This window comes from Ranitomeya imitator, chromosome 3 (genome assembly GCF_032444005.1).
Source record: "Ranitomeya imitator isolate aRanImi1 chromosome 3, aRanImi1.pri, whole genome shotgun sequence".
Taxonomy (NCBI): Eukaryota; Metazoa; Chordata; class Amphibia; order Anura; family Dendrobatidae; genus Ranitomeya; species Ranitomeya imitator.
The window spans coordinates 486323659-486341326 of NC_091284.1; the positions used below are offsets into that span (position 1 = coordinate 486323659).

Consider the following 17668-nt stretch of genomic DNA (forward strand, 5'->3'; position numbering starts at 1 on the left):
TCCAGTTCTTGTACTCTGCGGTGTTGGTTCCCGATGTTGGGCCTTTGCCCTCCATTCCTTCTGCTTTGATCCCACTGCTTGCCACCAGTTTGTGACGGGGTGTACGGCAGAGCAAGAAGGGGCAACAGGCCAAGGGATGATTTCACAGATTTATTATCAAGAACGCTGGAACAACACATGCAGGTAGATCTACAGAGTCCACAATTAGTCCAACGGAACAGGTTCGGGGGCACCTCCCGATAATCCTTGTGCCAGCTAACAAAGCAATAGTCCACACGAGTCCAAGGGATCCCAAAACAATCCCACGAATGACGAGATATGTCCTCAGCTCAAGTCTTGCCCCGTTCGCTTCCGCAGTCACAGCTGGACGTGGGGTCTTGCCTCAGCTAAGAATCCCCACTCCTTCTCCTTCAAGGATCAACTCACATCTGATCTCAAAATAAGAATGGATTGTCTGAGCTCCTGGCATCCGCCCATGAAGGGGGGTAGGGGTCACACCTTCTATTCAATGGTTGGGTCCACCAGAAGATTCTAGACTGGTGGGCTCCGCTTAATCTATGTAGTATGTACATTTGACTAGCCACCTGCTGTGAGGAAGAATGGCTATTCCTCCACTAGTGATGTTGACAAAGCTTAATTACATTAGAGCTTAGGGCTGCAAGTATTGGGGAAGGAGACATTGTTACAGGTGAACTCCCAGCCAAGAAAATACATAAATTACAGCTAATAGAAACCAGAGAACAGTTACATACATCAAATGGCATATTATTCAAATTCAGGACAGGGCAAAAGTACATATCATGACATATGTCATGTTAAAAAAAAAAAAAAACCTGCTATACTCACCCTCCGCCGCCTTTCTCGCTCCTCGCCACGCTCCCGGGACCGCTCCATTGCAAGCGACAGCTTCCTCTCCTAGGGCTGGTGTGTGACAAGGACCTGCCGTGACGTCATCATAGGTCCTGCTCACACCAGCCCTGGGACCGCAAGCTGCCGCTTGCAATGGAGCAATCCAGGGAGCGTGGCGAGGACCGGGAAAGGCGGCGGATGGTAAGTATAGCAGGACTTCAACGGGCTATAGGTGAGTATATGTTTGGTTTTTTTAAAAGTCTCTATACTACGTGGCTCTGTGCTGGGCAATATACTACGTGGCTCTGCTATACAGGTCCTTCTCAAAAAATTGGCATATAGTGTTAAATTTCATTATTTACCATAATGTAATGATTACAATTAAACTTTCATATATTATAGATTCATTATCCACCAACTGAAATTTGTCAGGTCTTTTATTGTTTTAATACTGATGATTTTGGCATACAACTCCTGATAACCCAAAAAACCTGTCTCAATAAATTAGCATATTTCACCCATCCAATCAAATAAAAGTGTTTTTTAATAACAAACAAAAAAACCATCAAATAATAATGTTCAGTTATGCACTCAATACTTGGTCGGGAATCCTTTGGCAGAAATGACTGCTTCAATGCGGCGTGGCGTGGAGGCAATCAGCCTGTGACACTGCTGAGATGTTATGGAGGCCCAGGATGCTTCAATAGCGGCCTTAAGCTCATCCAGAGTGTTGGGTCTTGCGTCTCTCAACTTTCTCTTCACAATATCCCACAGATTCTCTATGGGGTTCAGGTCAGGAGAGTTGGCAGGCCAATTGAGCACAGTAATACCATGGTCAGTAAACCATTTACCAGTGGTTTTGGCACTGTGAGCAGGAGCCAGGTCGTGCTGAAAAATGAAATCTTCATCTCCATAAAGCATTTCAGCCGATGGAAGCATGAAGTGCTCCAAAATCTCCTGATAGCTAGCTGCATTGACCCTGCCCTTGATGAAACACAGTGGACCAACACCAGCAGCTGACATGGCACCCCACACCATCACTGACTGTGGGTACTTGACACTGGACTTCAGGCATTTTGGCATTTCCTTCTCCCCAGTCTTCCTCCAGACTCTGGCACCTTGATTTCCGAATGACATGCAAAATTTGCTTTCATCAGAAAAAAGTACTTGGGACCACTTAGCAACAGTCCAGTGCTGCTTCTCTGTAGCTCAAAAGTGGCTTTACCTGGGGAATGCGGCACCTGTAGCCCATTTCCTGCACACGCCTGTGCACGGTGGCTCTGGATGTTTCCACACCAGACTCAGTCCACTGCTTCCTCAGGTTCCCCAAGGTCTGGAATCGGTCCTTCTCCACAATCTTCCTCAGGGTCCGGTCTCCTCTTCTCATTGTACAGCGTTATCTGCCACATTGTTTCCTTCCAACAGACATACCATTGAGGTGCCTTGATACAGCACTCTGGGAACAGCCTATTTGTTGAGAAATTTCTTTCTGGGTCTTACCCTCTTGCTTGAGGGTGTCAATGATGGCCTTCTTGACATCTGTCAGGTCGCTAGTCTTACCCATGATGGGGGTTTTGAGTAATGAACCAGGCAGGGAGTTTATAAAAGCCTCAGGTATCTTTTGCATGTGTTTAGAGTTAATTAGTTGATTCAGAAGATTAGGGTAATAGGTCGTTTAGAGAACCTTTTCTTGATAACCCAAAAAACCTGTCTCAATAAATTAGCATATCAGGAGTTGTATGCCAAAATCATCAGTATTAAAACAATAAAAGACCTGACAAATTTCAGTTGGTGGATAATGAATCTATAATATATGAAAGTTTAATTGTAATCATTACATTATGGTAAATAATGAAATTTAACACTATATGCTAATTTTTTTAGAAGGACCTGTATACTATGTGGATGGGCAATATACTACGTGACTGGGCAATATACTACGTGGCTGGGCAATATACTACGTGGCTGGGCAATATACTATGTGGCTGCGCAATATACTACATGGCTGCGCAATATACTACGTGACTGGGCAATATACTATGTGACTGGGCAATATACTACTTGGTGGGCAATATACTACGTCGCTGTGCAATATACTACGTGGCTGGGCAATATACTACGTGGCTGGGCAATATACTACGTGGCTGGGCAATATACTACGTGGCTGGGCAATATACTACGTGGCTGGGCAATATACTAAGTTGGCTGTGCAATATACTATGTCACTGGGCAATATACTACGTCGCTGGGCGATATACAACGTCACTAGGCAATATACTACGTGGCCGGGCAATATACTACGTCGCTGGGCAATATACAAAGTCACTAGGCAATATACTACGTGGCTGGGCAATATACTTTGTGGCCGGGCAATATACTACGTGGCCGGGCAATATATACTACGTGGACAGTGGACATGCATATTCTAGAATACCCGATGCATTAGAATCGGGCCACCATCTAGTATTAGTATATGCATGGTTTAGTAATGACCATTTACACAGTGTAACATAGTAACATAGTAACATAGTTAGTAAGGCCGAAAAAAGACATTTGTCCATCCAGTTCAGCCTATATTCCATTATAATAAATACCCAGATCTACGTCCTTCTACAGAACCTAATAATTGTATGATACAATATTGTTCTGCTCCAGGAAGACATCCAGGCCTCTCTTGAACCCCTCGACTGAGTTCGCCATCACCACCTCCTCAGGCAAGCAATTCCAGATTCTCACTGCCCTAACAGTAAAGAATCCTCTTCTATGTTGGTGGAAAAACCTTCTCTCCTCCAGACGCAAAGAATGCCCCCTTGTGCCCGTCACCTTCCTTGGTATAAACAGATCCTCAGCGAGATATTTGTATTGTCCCCTTATATACTTATACATGGTTATTAGATCGCCCCTCAGTCGTCTTTTTTCTAGACTAAATAATCCTAATTTCGCTAATCTATCTGGGTATTGTAGTTCTCCCATCCCCTTTATTAATTTTGTTGCCCTCCTTTGTACTCTCTCTAGTTTCATTATATCCTTCCTGAGCACCGGTGCCCAAAACTGGACACAGTACTCCATGTGCGGTCTAACTAGGGATTTGTACAGAGGCAGTATAATGCTCTCATCATGTGTATCCAGACCTCTTTTAATGCACCCCATGATCCTGTTTGCCTTGGCAGCTGCTGCCTGGCACTGGCTGCTCCAGGTAAGTTTATCATTAACTAGGATCCCCAAGTCCTTCTCCCTGTCAGATTTACCCAGTGGTTTCCCGTTCAGTGTGTAATGGTGATATTGATTCCCTCTTCCCATGTGTATAACCTTACATTTATCATTGTTAAACCTCATCTGCCACCTTTCAGCCCAAGTTTCCAACTTATCCAGATCCATCTGTAGCAGAATACTATCTTCTCTTGTATTAACTGCTTTACATAGTTTTGTATCATCTGCAAATATCGATATTTTACTGTGTAAACCTTCTACCAGATCATTAATGAATATGTTGAAGAGAACAGGTCCCAATACTGACCCCTGCGGTACCCCACTGGTCACAGCGACCCAGTTAGAGACTATACCATTTATAACCACCCTCTGCTTTCTATCACTAAGCCAGTTACTAACCCATTTGCACACATTTTCCCCCAGACCAAGCATTCTCATTTTGTGTACCAACCTCTTGTGCGGCAGTGCAATATTCGCTTAATACATATGATCATTCACAAGCATTGCCTAGTCTAAACACGCACAAATGTATTGTCATTCGATCACTGAGAATTTGTCATTGATTGCATCTTTTATGCAAACAATTATTTGTCATCTCCACATTTCCTTGTGTAGTTAGGCATTTACCTACTGTATTTCTTAGAATAGAAATTTTAGGAGGACCAAGAAACAAAACTGCACAATCAATTCTATGAAAGCTTCATGATTGTTAAATATTTAAATAGATGTGAACGAGTGCCAATAGACTTTCTATATAGTTGATCATTTTGTCTTGGCGGACGATTTATGTGCCCATATGACAGAACACTTTGTCATTTATAGTACACCAAGATATTATAATGGCTCATTTTAGAGTGGTCTTCACTTCTTATGGTATATACATCAGTAACAGATATTACTATATATTACTTTCAGCTCTAGAACACGCCTAGAGATTCTCCATAGACGACAATAATAGCACGAGGTGGTCCAGATCATAAAGGTAACACCTAGCTGAGGCATCTTTCATGAATGGGAACTGTCAGGATACTCAGCAAACCACAACTGTATCTGAAATATTTGACTGACAAGAAGACATGGAGGTATGGAGTTGTCCAATATGGAAATATCACTCAATTTGGACCAATCTACAGGGGAATAAATGGTGACCTTTGGCTTATCTCTACTAACATCCGGCAATGTAATTTCTACACTGCATCATGAATGAATAGGCATGTTCTTAAATATTAAGATCTACTCTGTAAGGAGTAACAAAGATTTTATATTTAATGCAGCCAAAGCCGACAACCTTGCATCACTATCTTTCTGTTTTTCACCATATCTAAAGTTTTGCAAGCAATTTACATAGAATTTGAATTTTTCATAGTAAAGGAGAATTTGTTTTTCTCTTACAAAAAAAATCTGAACAAGATTTGCTTTCTGATAAATTCACTTGTGTATATTTTGTGTCGTTGTTTCTGTGATACTAGTAAATATTCACAATATAATTGCAGCATCTTAGCTTTACTTAATGGTATCAACTTTCTCTAGAGAGCATCCGACACCAAGTTTTATAATTTTCTAGAAATTTGTACATTAAACCTTTGAAAATAAAGTAAGCAAGTGAACCCTGTACATTAGTAAGCTGCCATACTCACCTGGGCATACAAGTACCATGACCAGAAGTACCAAGAACAGACATGATGGTCCAAGACGTTGTCGTAGGAAGGAAAAAAGTCCCATCTTGTTGGTAAGAAAACCTCGGTTAGTCCTTACCTAGAAGTAAATGAGAAGAGATAGTTCATTAACCTTCTCATGCCAGTAAAACTCGATTAGGTAGGTGGGTATGAAGGGTGGGTACAGAACTGAATAATCTTTTCAGCAGTGACCTTTTCTCATTGAAGGTTACTTCAGGCCATTTCTAAGGAATGCTGGCATTAATCAGCATGACATCTAGGTGCAAACACATCTCCTTTAGACATTTTTCTTTGGCGTGTATACAGGTATTCACATTGTATACACATTGCTTGACAAATTTCCTGTCTATAAAATGTAAAAAAAAAGGCTAACCAGAATGTAGAAACAGCACAGTTCTTATAATTAAGGAATTAGAAGCCAAAATATTAATTCACTCAGTTTTAAGGTAGAGGGGAAACTTTGTGTGACTCAATAGACAATATAAACATACGTGCAATTAGTCTCAAAGTCACTACCAGGACTGTCCTTGGACCAAATGTGGTGGAAATAAAAAAGGGGGCAGACCTTATTGAAAGAGAGGTGTTTTTGAATGTGTGGGAGAGGGACTTAAACATGTCTTTACTACCAACAGTAATGTTACTAACTATACATCCGATTTTCACACAAGTCATGTAACTAGATAACCACAATCTAATCAAACAAATGAGTCAAAATTATTATACTTTGTATTTTTTGTCTATAATTGGAAACAGTATGTGAATCTTTGCTTTCAGTATTTGGTGTGACACAAGGTGATTAAAATAGTACAGCAAAAACTGCATCTAAACATTTCCACTTTATAGCATTTCTCCCTACAGAACAGCTTTAACTCTGTTTTATTGGTGGGTTCCCACCCATGAACTTCTCGCTTCCACAACATTTCTGTAGGAATAAGGTGAAGACTTCGAATTGGCCATTCTTTTGTAGAAAAACTTGTGTGCTTTGGATAACATCCTACATGAAGATGGACTAGTTGCTTGCCAGATATATCTTGAAGCCAATGGGATACCTTCTGAATCTATTATTAGTAATTAAACTCATTACTAATTTATAATTTATATTTTTTTTCTTGCTCTTGGACAACTCTTCTGATCTGTCTGAAATCTTGCAGGGGCACCTGGTTGTGGCTGATTTATGGTGAAATTATGTGCTTTTCACTTTCAGATTATGGCCCCAAAGGTGCTCAATGGAACCTTCAGGAGTTTAGAACTTCTTCTGTAATCAATGCCATCAGTATGTTTTGCAACAATGAGGTAGCAAAGGTCTTGAGACAGCTCACTGGTTTTACCTATCATAAGATGTTTCTTATGTGGCACCTTGGTAATGGGACATTTTTTTATAGGCCGTCAGTTGAACCAGCTGATGTTATTTTTCGCAAAGTGGCAGATTTGCTTCCAATTACTGATAGATTTCAGCTGGTGTCATGACTTTCCATGGCTTTTTGAACCTCTCTTTTGTTTATGTGTTCAATACTTTTTCCCTGTGTCATTTCTCATTATTACACAGAACTTAATTTGTGGACATCTGTAGTTTGATTTCTTTACCTGTGTAGATGGGATGGGTTGCTACCAACATCCGATGAGAATTTCATGTTAATAGCACCTTTATACTTAGTAAATTGGTGAAGCATTCAATACTTATTTCACCCACTGATGCTTCTTCAGATATATTGTTATATCATCCTTGATGAAGCGACCTAAATAATCTCAAAAGCTTGCTTTGTAACATCACTTTTTATTTTTGTTAGCTGATAAAAGTTATTATATCCATAGGATTATTATGTTTGCCTCTCTCACTGAGAGCAATCAATCGAGATTCAACTCATGCACAGACGTCCAATTATTTTCCTTTAAAATTTTCTTATACACTTCAGAATTCATTATTACATCAATGATGGAAAGCCTTCCTGAACCAAATGCGGCAAAACAAACCTAAACTACGATACTACCATCACCATCACCATGTTTCACAAATGGTTTGAGGTTTTTATGCCCTATTGCAGGTATCTTTATCCAAACATTGCTTCTCATTTAAACCAAAAAGCTCCATCATTGAGTCAGGAGATGGCAGCTAGAGGCAGAGCTCCACCCTCCTTTTCCTCCTCCTCCTATCTACATAGAAGCTCATCAGTAGTTGCTGCTATCTCCTGTCTCATTAATGGGAAAGTCTGTCTTTACTGCTGCTTCGGGGTTGAGCCCACATCTTTCCCCGCACATGACAGCTGATTTAATCAGTGCTTATAAGAGCTGCGGCGCTACACTAGCAGCTGTTAGCCAGTTAGATCCCCGCTGTCGATCACGCGTCATTCTGGCCTCCCATCAGCCCCTTGTCACATGATCGTAGGGCACCGACTGGTTGTCACGACAGATGGGGGTCTGCAGAAGACCACCATGCGAGTCATTACGATACTCCTGTAAACGCCGGCTCGTGGCTGTCTTTCATAGGAGATTCTGATTTTTGCTATACTGTATATAGCATTGCCAAAGCACTATGTATAGCGCAGGCAATTGGACAATCACAGCTTCAAATCTCCTAAGTCGACTATTAAATAAAGTAAAAGTGAAAACAAAAATTTACAAATGTGAAAAAAATTAAAAAAACAAAAGTTAAAATCACCCCTTTTGTCACAATAAAAGAATATATACATGTAATATCGCTGCATTCAGAAATGTCCAATCAGCTAACATCGTAACGAGAAAAAAAGCTAAAAACAGAATTACAGCTTTTTTGGCAGCTGCAAAATTTCAATAAAATGCAATACGAGGTTATCAAAACATTGCATTTACCCCTAAATAAAAGTGTAAGCACAGAGCGCACAAAAATAAGCTATCACACAGCCCCAGATCCCAAAAAATGGAAACGCAATGGGTTTGGAAAATGACGACAAACGCAAAAACTTTTTTTCATACAAATGTCTGCATTTTTTTTCACCACATAAGTAAAAAATAAACTATACATGTTTGGTATCTGCGTACACGTACCAACCTGGAGAATCAGATTGCCGGGTCAGTTTTACCATGTAGTGAACATGGTAAATAAAAAAAGCAAAAAACTATTTTTGAATTGCAATTTCACCGCACTTGGAATTTTTTCCCTGTTTTCCAGTAGACTATATGGTAAAATCAGTGGTGCTTTTCAAAAGTACAACTCGTTGCACAAAAAACAAGCCCTCCTACAGCTATATTGACAGAAATATGAAAAACACGGCTCTTGGAAGAAGGGGAGGAAAAAAACGAAAAATATAAAATGGCAATTGTGTGAACACATTGAAGATGGGCAGCAAGGTTCTTTTTGGAGAGTATGGCTTTCTCCTTGCAACCATGCACACCATTATTATTCAGTGTCCTCCTAATTATGGACTAATGAACTAGTTAATTAGTTAATGAAGAGAGGCATTTAGTTTTTAGCTTTGGTACCTTTGTGACCTAGCGAACTATTCTACACTTTGCACTTAAGCCCCCGTCACACATAGCGAGATCGCTAGCGAGATCGCTGCTGAGTCACAAGTTTTGTGGCGCAACAGCGACCTCAGTAGCGATCTCGCTATGTGTGACACGTAGCAGCGATCAGGCCCCTGCTGTGAGATCGCTGGTCGTGTCGGAATGGCCTGGACCGTTTTTTGATTGTTGAGGTCCCGCTGGGTAGCACACATCGCTGTGTTTGACACCTTACCAACGACCTCGTTGACAGAACGTCCCATTGAATCGTCATGAAATAGCATCGTTGTACAGGTCGCTACAGGTCGCCGCATCGCTGCTGCGTCGTTGGGGAGATCTCACTGTTTGACATCTCACCAGCGACCACATAGCGACGCAGCAACGATCCCTGACAGGTCGTATCGTTGTCGGGATCGCTTAAGCGTCGCTATGTGTGATGGGGCCTTTAGAGTGATCTATATTGGTTGACCATTCCTGGGAAGGGTAATAATGGTCTTGAATTTCCTTTATTTGTGCACAATCTGTCTGACTGTGGACTGGTGGACTTCAAACTCTTTAGAGATGGTTTTGTGGCTTTTTTTCAGATTGATAAGCATCAACAATTTATCTTATGAGATCAATCAAAACTTCACTAGTACCATTATATGAAGGCATAGAATCACTGGGCTGTTTATGAATCCAGAGAGTGTGGAAATTACTCTTGCCCATAGGAGAATAAATGCAATGGTACAACAAGCAGTGGATGTAGACCATATTTCCTACATGGACCCTGGCCTTCATCATTTAACCACTATACAGGGATCTGAAATTTTGCAGGGCCACCTGGGTTAAGTTCACAAAGATGGTAATGACAGTTGGAATAGGCTAGCAGAAGATGATCAAAAGCCGGGTCAGTACTGTTGTGTCCCATGAACTAGAATGGGAAAATGTGTATCTTCTGTATTATGCATTGCATTTTGTTGTTGCTATGGAGAAGCTCTGCCCTCTAAGTTTGCCCCTTTGTCTCTCCTATAGATGATGATATTAGCCCTTGTTCCTTCCTTCTTCATCAGTTTGCTGTAGCCATCTATGGATGCGCATATATACTCCTCTGTTTGGGATTACTCTTTCCACCTGCTGCTTTGTACTTAATACAAGATTTCAGAGCATATCAACTCTTTTTTCTCCTAGACTCTTATTACAAGTCAGTACGGCTGAGTTGGCAATGTCTGAGGAAGCCTGGCATGTGAGTACTGCAATCATACAGTTATCTAAGGAATTGATGGCTAAGGATTTAGAGACTCATACTGCCTTGATGAGTCAGAATAAGTACCAAGAGGTTAGGATGGGAACAAAAGTTGTCAGGCTGTAGAATGGTATAAAAAAACGAGCCAAGTTCAGCAACAGAATATCACATGCAGGATCAGAAAAGTAGAATGGTCAAAACACGAGCCGAAGTCAGTAAGGGTACAGAGGAATTAGGTGTTGGATACTTGACCAGGATCAATGGGGGTCTCAATGCTGAGCTAAATGTGAGTATTCTACCAGATGAGTTACTTCGTACACTCGACTACTATGAGTATGAAAAGGACAACAGTGTTCCAGCACAATAATGGCTCGTGTCATACTTTGAGTTTGGCATAGAAATGGTTCAGTGACAATGAAGTAGAGGTGCTGGAATGCCCCCCACAGTCACCAGACCTCAACCAAATCGAACCCTTGAGGGTAGAGTTGGAGGAAAAACTGAATACATACCCAAGTGAGTTGACCAGTATGCACCAACTCTGGGAATGTGTAGAAGAGACCTGGGATCAGATTTCGGTTGAGACTTTGAGCATGCCCAGAAGGATTCGGGCAGTGTTGAAAGACAAAAGGTGGATTTACAAAATACTGACAAAATAATAAAAATTAACATTTAGATTTCTAGAAGCAAAACAGGAACATGCAGTCCCATGACAAGAATCTGCATAACTAATCATGTACAAAATAGTTGTGAGATACGGAACCTGAAAATCCAAAGGTCAAAACATTGTTGTCCTTTTGAGAGTCGATGTAGATTTAAAAAAAAAAAAATGTATCCAGATACACAGAATTCACTAATTGATTTTTGCTCCTGTTTGAAAACGGGAAACTTCTAGTATGGACACTGGCCTGTCTTTATGTTTGCCAAATAATTTTATCTCACTTCAGGCTGTTGCACAGATCTTCTAAGAAGCAGCTCACATCATAAACTTGGCATCTTTTATAATACTTTGCAGATTATCATCTCATAGAAATCCTCATCCTATGTCTATTCTAATAAATGTGATATTCACTTTCCCTTATATTTTCACAACCAAATCTCCTTTATATCCCAGCCACCCAATATTGTATGGATGGTTTTATTGACACAGTAAAATGCAGTCAGTGCATACAGCTGTTAGTGCCTTTACTGCATATTTTCACATGAGTGTCATTCTAGATCTATATGACAGCTTATTGTTAAGTATTCCTGCAGATGCAAACCTGGTTAGATATTCATTATTCTGCTCACAACTTTGTCCATGTGGCTGCTGTTCTTATGTCTGTCCAATGCGTAAATAATAGAGATAAGCAGATCAATTCGCAGAAGATCGAGTTAGGGTACCGTCACACAGTGGCATTTTGATCGCTACGACGGCATGATCCATGACGCTCCAGCATCGTAACAATATCGCTCCAGCGTCGTAGACTGCTGTCACACTTTGCAATGTATGACGCTGGAGCGATAACTTCACGACGTATTTGCGATGTAGAAGCTGTTGGTTACTATGCGCACATCGTATACAATATCGTGCACACCTTTGTTACACCATGCGATCATGCCGCCACAGCGGGACACTAGACGACGAAAAAAAGTTTCAGACAATCTGCTACGACGTACGATTCTCAGCGGGGTCCCTGATCGCAGGAGCGTGTCACACACTGCGAGATCGTAGCTATATCGCTGGAACGTCACGAATCGTGCCGTCGTAGCGATCAAAATGCCACTGTGTGACGGTACCCTTAGTCAAATTTCCTGAAATTCGCTGGTCTACATGAATTTGAACAATTTGCAATTCAATTAATGAGAACTGTAAATAAGAATGGCTGATGCTGTTTCACACGTGGCTAAATACTCAGCGAGCATGCCAAGAGCTTCAGGCGTGGCCACGCAGTCTTCCCCATAATGTCCTGTAGCAAGCAGTTCACATGGTCTAGCCCAGTCAGTCAGGGAGGGATATCACAGCCAGTACAAAAGATAGGGGCCAGCCAACAAACGCCAATTTATGCCTGTACTGTGTAGGACTAGAAGCTCAGAGCACACAGGACTGGGATAGATAAAGGCCTAATGCGATTGTGGTGATGATGTACCAGATTGAAAAAAGGTTTGATAGTCTCAGTCTGTGAATGTGATTGATTCCTTGTGTGTGCGACTGTGAATTTATTGATCCCTGATATACTACAGTAACAACACCATAATAGCTGTATTTTATTTTTTATTTTTCATCTAGTGCTAGCAAGGAGGGTCAGTATTAGGCTATGTGCACACGTTGCGGATTTTGCAGCAGTTTTCCATGCGTTGTACAGTACCATGTAAACGTATGGAAAACAAAATCCGCAGTGCACATGCTGCGAAAAATACCGCACGGAAACACTGCATTGTATTTTCCGCAGCATGTCATTTCTTTGTGCGGATTCCGCAGCGGTTTACACCTGTTCCTCAATAGGAATCCGCAGGTGTAAAACCGCAGGTGGAATCCGCACAAAAAACGCAGGAAATCCGCGGTAAATCTGCCGTAAATCTGCACGTAAAATGCAGTGGGCAGCACGGTGGCGCAGTGGTTAGCACAGCAGCCCTGCAGCACTGGAGTCCTGGGTTCAAATCCCACTAAGGACAACATCTGCAAAGAGTTTGTATGCTCTCCCTGTGTTTGCGTGGGTTTCCTCTGGTTTCATTCCAAAGACATACTGATAGGGAATTTAGATTGTGAGCCCCAACGGGGAAAGCGATGATAATGTGTGCAAAACTGTAAAGCGCTGCGGAATATGTTGGCGCTATATAAAAATAAAGATTATTTTTATACATGTATTCAACATGACAGATGTAAAGAAATATTAGTATGTGAACCAATAGGGGAGCCCCTGTAGTAAAAAGACACCAACCACTTTGCAAAACAAAAAATGCAAAGAGTATATCTGTGTAGGTATATAGTGTATTATACCAATAGTTAATAAAAATAAAAAGACTGGAGTACCCAAAAAAGTAATTCCCTAAAACATAATTCCCTGAATCAGGTAAAGTTCAAATAGCGCATGTAGTAGTCAAAACATATGCGGCTCACTCACCAAACTCCCGACATATGCGATGAGAGGTGTATGTAACTCATCTCTGATCTGCTCCCAGCACTTTAAAATCACATACTGATCTACAGTGAGACAATTGAGGCGAGTAGACTGTCTGTCATTACATGTCTCACACTGAGAAACCTGCTCTATGCCATTGTGGGGGCTTGTTCTTGTTTCCTATGTGTGTTGCTGCTTGCTTATGATTGATCAACTTCTTGTAGAGGAGAGAATTACACACCCTCAGTGAATAATGTCTGGTAACGACTCCTTGGTCATTACCAGAGATTATATTTTAATACCCATAAGTCAATATCCAGACAATAGAGAGTAGAAATAAACAAATTAAAAAGTTGTATTCATCTTTGCAGCCATTATTCCATGATGTGGCTCAAACTGGTGAAAAGTCCTATTTATGGGTAGAATAATAATAATAGTAGTAATAATAATACATATTTGCTGAAACTAGACACCTGGCACCATACAACTTTTACTCACAGTATGACTACAAGCACATAATCTCCGTGATTAAAATGCCAAAGTCAAGGGGTCAACAAATAATAATCTTTTATATAGCGCTAACATATTCCGCAGCGCTTTACATTTTTGCACACATTATCATCACTGTCCCCGATGGGGCTCACATTCTAAATTCCCTATCAGTATGTCTTTGGAATGTGGGAGGAAACCGGAGTGCCCGGAGGAAACCCACGCAAACACAAACTCTTTGCAGATGTTGTCCTTGGTGGGGTTTGAACCCAGGACCCCAGCGCTGCAAGGCTGCTGTGCTAACCACTGCGCCACCATGCCGCCCATGGCTATAGAGTTTGCTACAGTATGTGTCTTGTCTTGAGAAACACTAGTGCATTCAATCAATTACAAAATCAGAAAGTAAGTAAGTGCTTTTTATAGTTCTTGAGATGACGTGTCATTTCTCCTAGAAAATCGCTTTTAGAAAAGAAGTAAATTCTCCTTTACATAACAATTCTGGAACATGTCTTATTAGGACTGCACATTGTACTGTTCCTTTATTACGTCTGGAAATGTATGAACAAAGTGGGTGTTACCAGTAGGGGGCGTGTCCCTACACACAATTACACTATCCAATCAGAGCTGATCGACTGATATTGTGCAGGGACACACCCCTATGTCAAGAATAATAGTAACACCCAGTTGACAATCATTCACAAAGTTCTAATAGGGATAACAAATAAAAAACGTATAACATAAGACGCTCCATAATTTTTTATGAGAAGTAAATAGAAACCATGTGGTATACCCCCATATGGAAGAAGCTTGGTAGGCGAAACGGCGCTGTCGGGGTGACAGCAAAGAGGCGCAGAGTGCATCATTTCTTCTCCAATACATAGTGCAATCTGCATTTGGCAGTATGTTTATCTACCCCATGGTTCCTATTTACAGCACATTTTAATGCAGGCTATATGACTCCACTAAATGTGATTCTTTGCAAGGATACAGATATTTTTTTCTGGAGGAATCTTTATATGTATACCCAAGTCACTTGACAATAACATTATAGGTATATACAGTTATATGAAAAAGTTTGGGCACCCCTATTAATCTTAAGCTTAATGTTTTATAAAAAGTGGTTTTTTTTGCAACAGCTATTTCAGATTCATATATCTAATAACCGTTGGACACAGTAATGTTTCTGCCTTGAAATTAGGTTTATTGTACTAACTGAAAATGTGCAATCTGCATTCAAACAAAAATTGATGATTAGATTCATACAGTATATTATCATAGCACTTTGCACTTTCTTTGCATTTTTTTGCACATTTTTTTCTTGTAGTTTATGAGTATTCATGTGTGTCTTACTTGACCCAACTTGACTGACACTTTACCACCATGGGGCTATCAAGAAGAAAGGGTCTGGGTTATGTGAGTAAGACAGATCACTATAGCCTTCACATATGATGTGCTCTCTACACTGGGGAAGGAAAGCAATCTTCTGGTGATAGCATAATGGAAAACTGTGTCATACGTAACCTGGTGCCATCACCCTTCTTCAGATCTCTCACTGGTAACACGGTATATACATCGTAGTACATATATTGTGTATACTATGGTTTCCCAGCTCCCCGCTCCATATATCAGGAAATAAATACTCCTAACATGACCTCATTCTTGAAAACTTGGCTCCTTACAATTTACGGAAGTTATTTCCTAGCCTCTAGCTAGGCATTTTTTCTTTCTCTTTATCTCCTGCATCTATTACAGTGACAGCAGCTGTTGTCAGGGTTCATATACAATGGCGCAGTAAGAATATATGAAGCAGTAAGTTCTGACATTACATTATGAATGGCTTTTAAAATCAGTAAAATACAGAATATTTGTCTCTAACGTCAATAACCCACCTTCGCTTTGTTAAAACTTCTGTGCAGTCATCAGTCAATTATTCTTGTTTTTGGGAATATATAATCACATGCAATATTATCTATTATGCTTTTCTTATATGGCGCCATCATATTCCACAGCGCTTTACAGACCTCATCATCACTGTCCCCAGTGGGGCTCACAATCTAAATTTCCTATCAGTATGTCTTTGGAGTGTAAGACAAAACCACACAAACTTGGGGAGAACATACAAACTCCTTGTAGATGTCCTTGGTGGGATTTGAACCTAGGACCCCAGTGCTGCAAAACTACAGTGTTGATCACCGTGCTGCCCAATTTGATGCCATTATGGTGGCCATGTTTGCCAACTCACCCCAAAACCCTGACAAACCTGCCTACTGAAGGTGTTATGCCCAGAGCATTTTTGTTTCTCTGAGATTCAAACAGAACCTGACAGAAATAAAAATTTTGTACATCTCTGTATTTCTGAACTCATTAGGCTATGTGCACACATTGCGGATTTTACTGCGGATCCGCAGCGGATTTGACACTGCGGATCTGCAGCTATTTCCTATGAGTTTACAGTACAATGTAAACCTATGCAAAACAAAATTCGCAGTGCACATGCTGCGGAAAAAACCGCGCGGAAACGCAGCGGTTTACATTCCGCAGCATGTCAATTCTTTGTGCGGATTCCGCAGCAGTTTACACTTCCTCCTCAATAGGAATCCGCAGGTGTAAAACCGCAGGTGGAATCCGCGCAAAAAACGCGTTAAATCCACGTTAATTCCACCGTAAATCCGCAGGTAATCCGCAGTGCGGTTTACCTGCAGATTTACAAAAACAGTTGCGAAAAAATCCACACACATCCCACCTACGTGTGCACATACCCTCAAGGTTACTCTGCTAATCACATGTTTTCAATATGCAGATTTAGAAAAGCTGATTTGACTATTTCTTTTAGGATTGTTGTGAAATGTGAAAGGCAACCTGTCATGTCCTCAATCACTATTAACCCCTTCATGACCCAGCCTATTTTGACCTTAAAGACCTTGCCGTTTTTTGCAATTCTGACCAGTGTCCCTTCATGAGGTAATAACTCAGGAACGCTTCAATGGATCCTAGCGGTTCTGAGATTGTTTTTTCGTGACATATTGGGCTTCATGTTAGTGGTAAATTTAGGTCAATAAATTCTGTGTTTATTTGTGATAAAAACGGAAATTTGGCGAAAATTTTGAAAATTTCGCAATTTTCACATTTTGAATTTTTATTCTGTTAAACCAGAGAGTTATGTGACACAAAATAGTTAATAAATAACATTTCCCACACGTCTACTTTACATCAGCACAATTTTGGAAACAAAATTTTTTTTTGCTAGGAAGTTATAAGGGTTAAAATTTGACCAGCGATTTCTCATTTTTACAACGAAATTTACAAAACCATTTTTTTTAGGGACCACCTCACATTTGAAGTCAGTTTGAGGGGTCTATATGGCTGAAAATACCCAAAAGTGACACCATTCTAAAAACTGCACCCCTCAAGGTGCACAAAACCACATTCAAGAAGTTTATTAACCCTTCAGGTGCTTCACAGCAGCAGAAGAAACATGGAAGGAAAAAATGAACATTTAACTTTTTAGTCACAAAAATGATTTTTCAGCAACAATTTTTTTATTTTCCCAATGGTAAAAGGAGAAACTGAACCACGTACGTTGTTGTCCAATTTGTCCTGAGTACGCTGATACCTCATATGTGGGGGTAAACCACTGTTTGGGC

General features: G+C 40.6%; 1 protein-coding gene across 1 annotated transcript in view; it reads right to left on the reverse strand.

Annotated features, from left to right (window-relative positions):
- ECRG4 (ECRG4 augurin precursor) overlaps positions 1–17668 on the reverse strand; it is a 66596-nt gene that overhangs the window by 36691 nt on the left and 12237 nt on the right. The window contains exon 2 of the mRNA XM_069757579.1: positions 5697–5814. Within this exon, the coding sequence (XP_069613680.1) occupies positions 5697–5781 (85 nt within the window). The 5' untranslated portion in view covers positions 5782–5814. The remainder of the gene's footprint in view (positions 1–5696; positions 5815–17668) is intronic.